Source organism: Cystoisospora suis (genome assembly GCF_002600585.1).
Source record: "Cystoisospora suis strain Wien I chromosome Unknown contig_5454, whole genome shotgun sequence".
NCBI classification, from domain to species: domain Eukaryota; phylum Apicomplexa; class Conoidasida; order Eucoccidiorida; family Sarcocystidae; genus Cystoisospora; species Cystoisospora suis.
In genome coordinates, this window is record NW_027158244.1 from 1 (window position 1) to 380 (window position 380).

Below are 380 nucleotides of genomic sequence, written 5' to 3' on the forward strand. Positions count from 1 at the left end.
CCGGCAGCTTCTTCCCAGGCGGGCCCTTCAGTCCGGGTAATACCTTTCCCCCCACCGGCTGCCCTGCCTTCGCTTCACGTTCTCCACTATCCTCCCTCGCATCTCCCACAGGCTCGCCCTCTCCATCCTTCCCCTCCTCTCCAACACTCGCCTTTGCCGCCACCGCACCATCCGTCGATGTCTTCTCCATGTCCTTTTCACCTACATCCTCTCCTTCTCTCTTGTCCGCCCCCTCCTTCGTCTCCTCTCCAACACTCCCCTTCTCCTCACCCTCCGCCTCCATCCCTGGCAGACCCTTGCCATGGCTGGCCGCCTTCCCCCTCAGAGGAAGCTTCCCTTCAGGCAGGGCCTTCCCCGTAGGCCCAGCCTTCCCTCCAGGA

The 380-nt window shown here is 63.2% G+C and overlaps 1 protein-coding gene across 1 annotated transcript; it reads right to left on the reverse strand.

Annotated features, from left to right (window-relative positions):
- Positions 1–20: 20 nt before the first annotated feature.
- CSUI_009242 (uncharacterized protein) lies at positions 21–372 on the reverse strand (the record flags this gene model as incomplete). The annotated part of the gene is made up of 1 exon (XM_068069358.1): positions 21–372. A coding segment is annotated over exon 1 (261 nt), but the record flags the coding sequence as incomplete, so codon positions are not given.
- Positions 373–380: the final 8 nt, after the last annotated feature.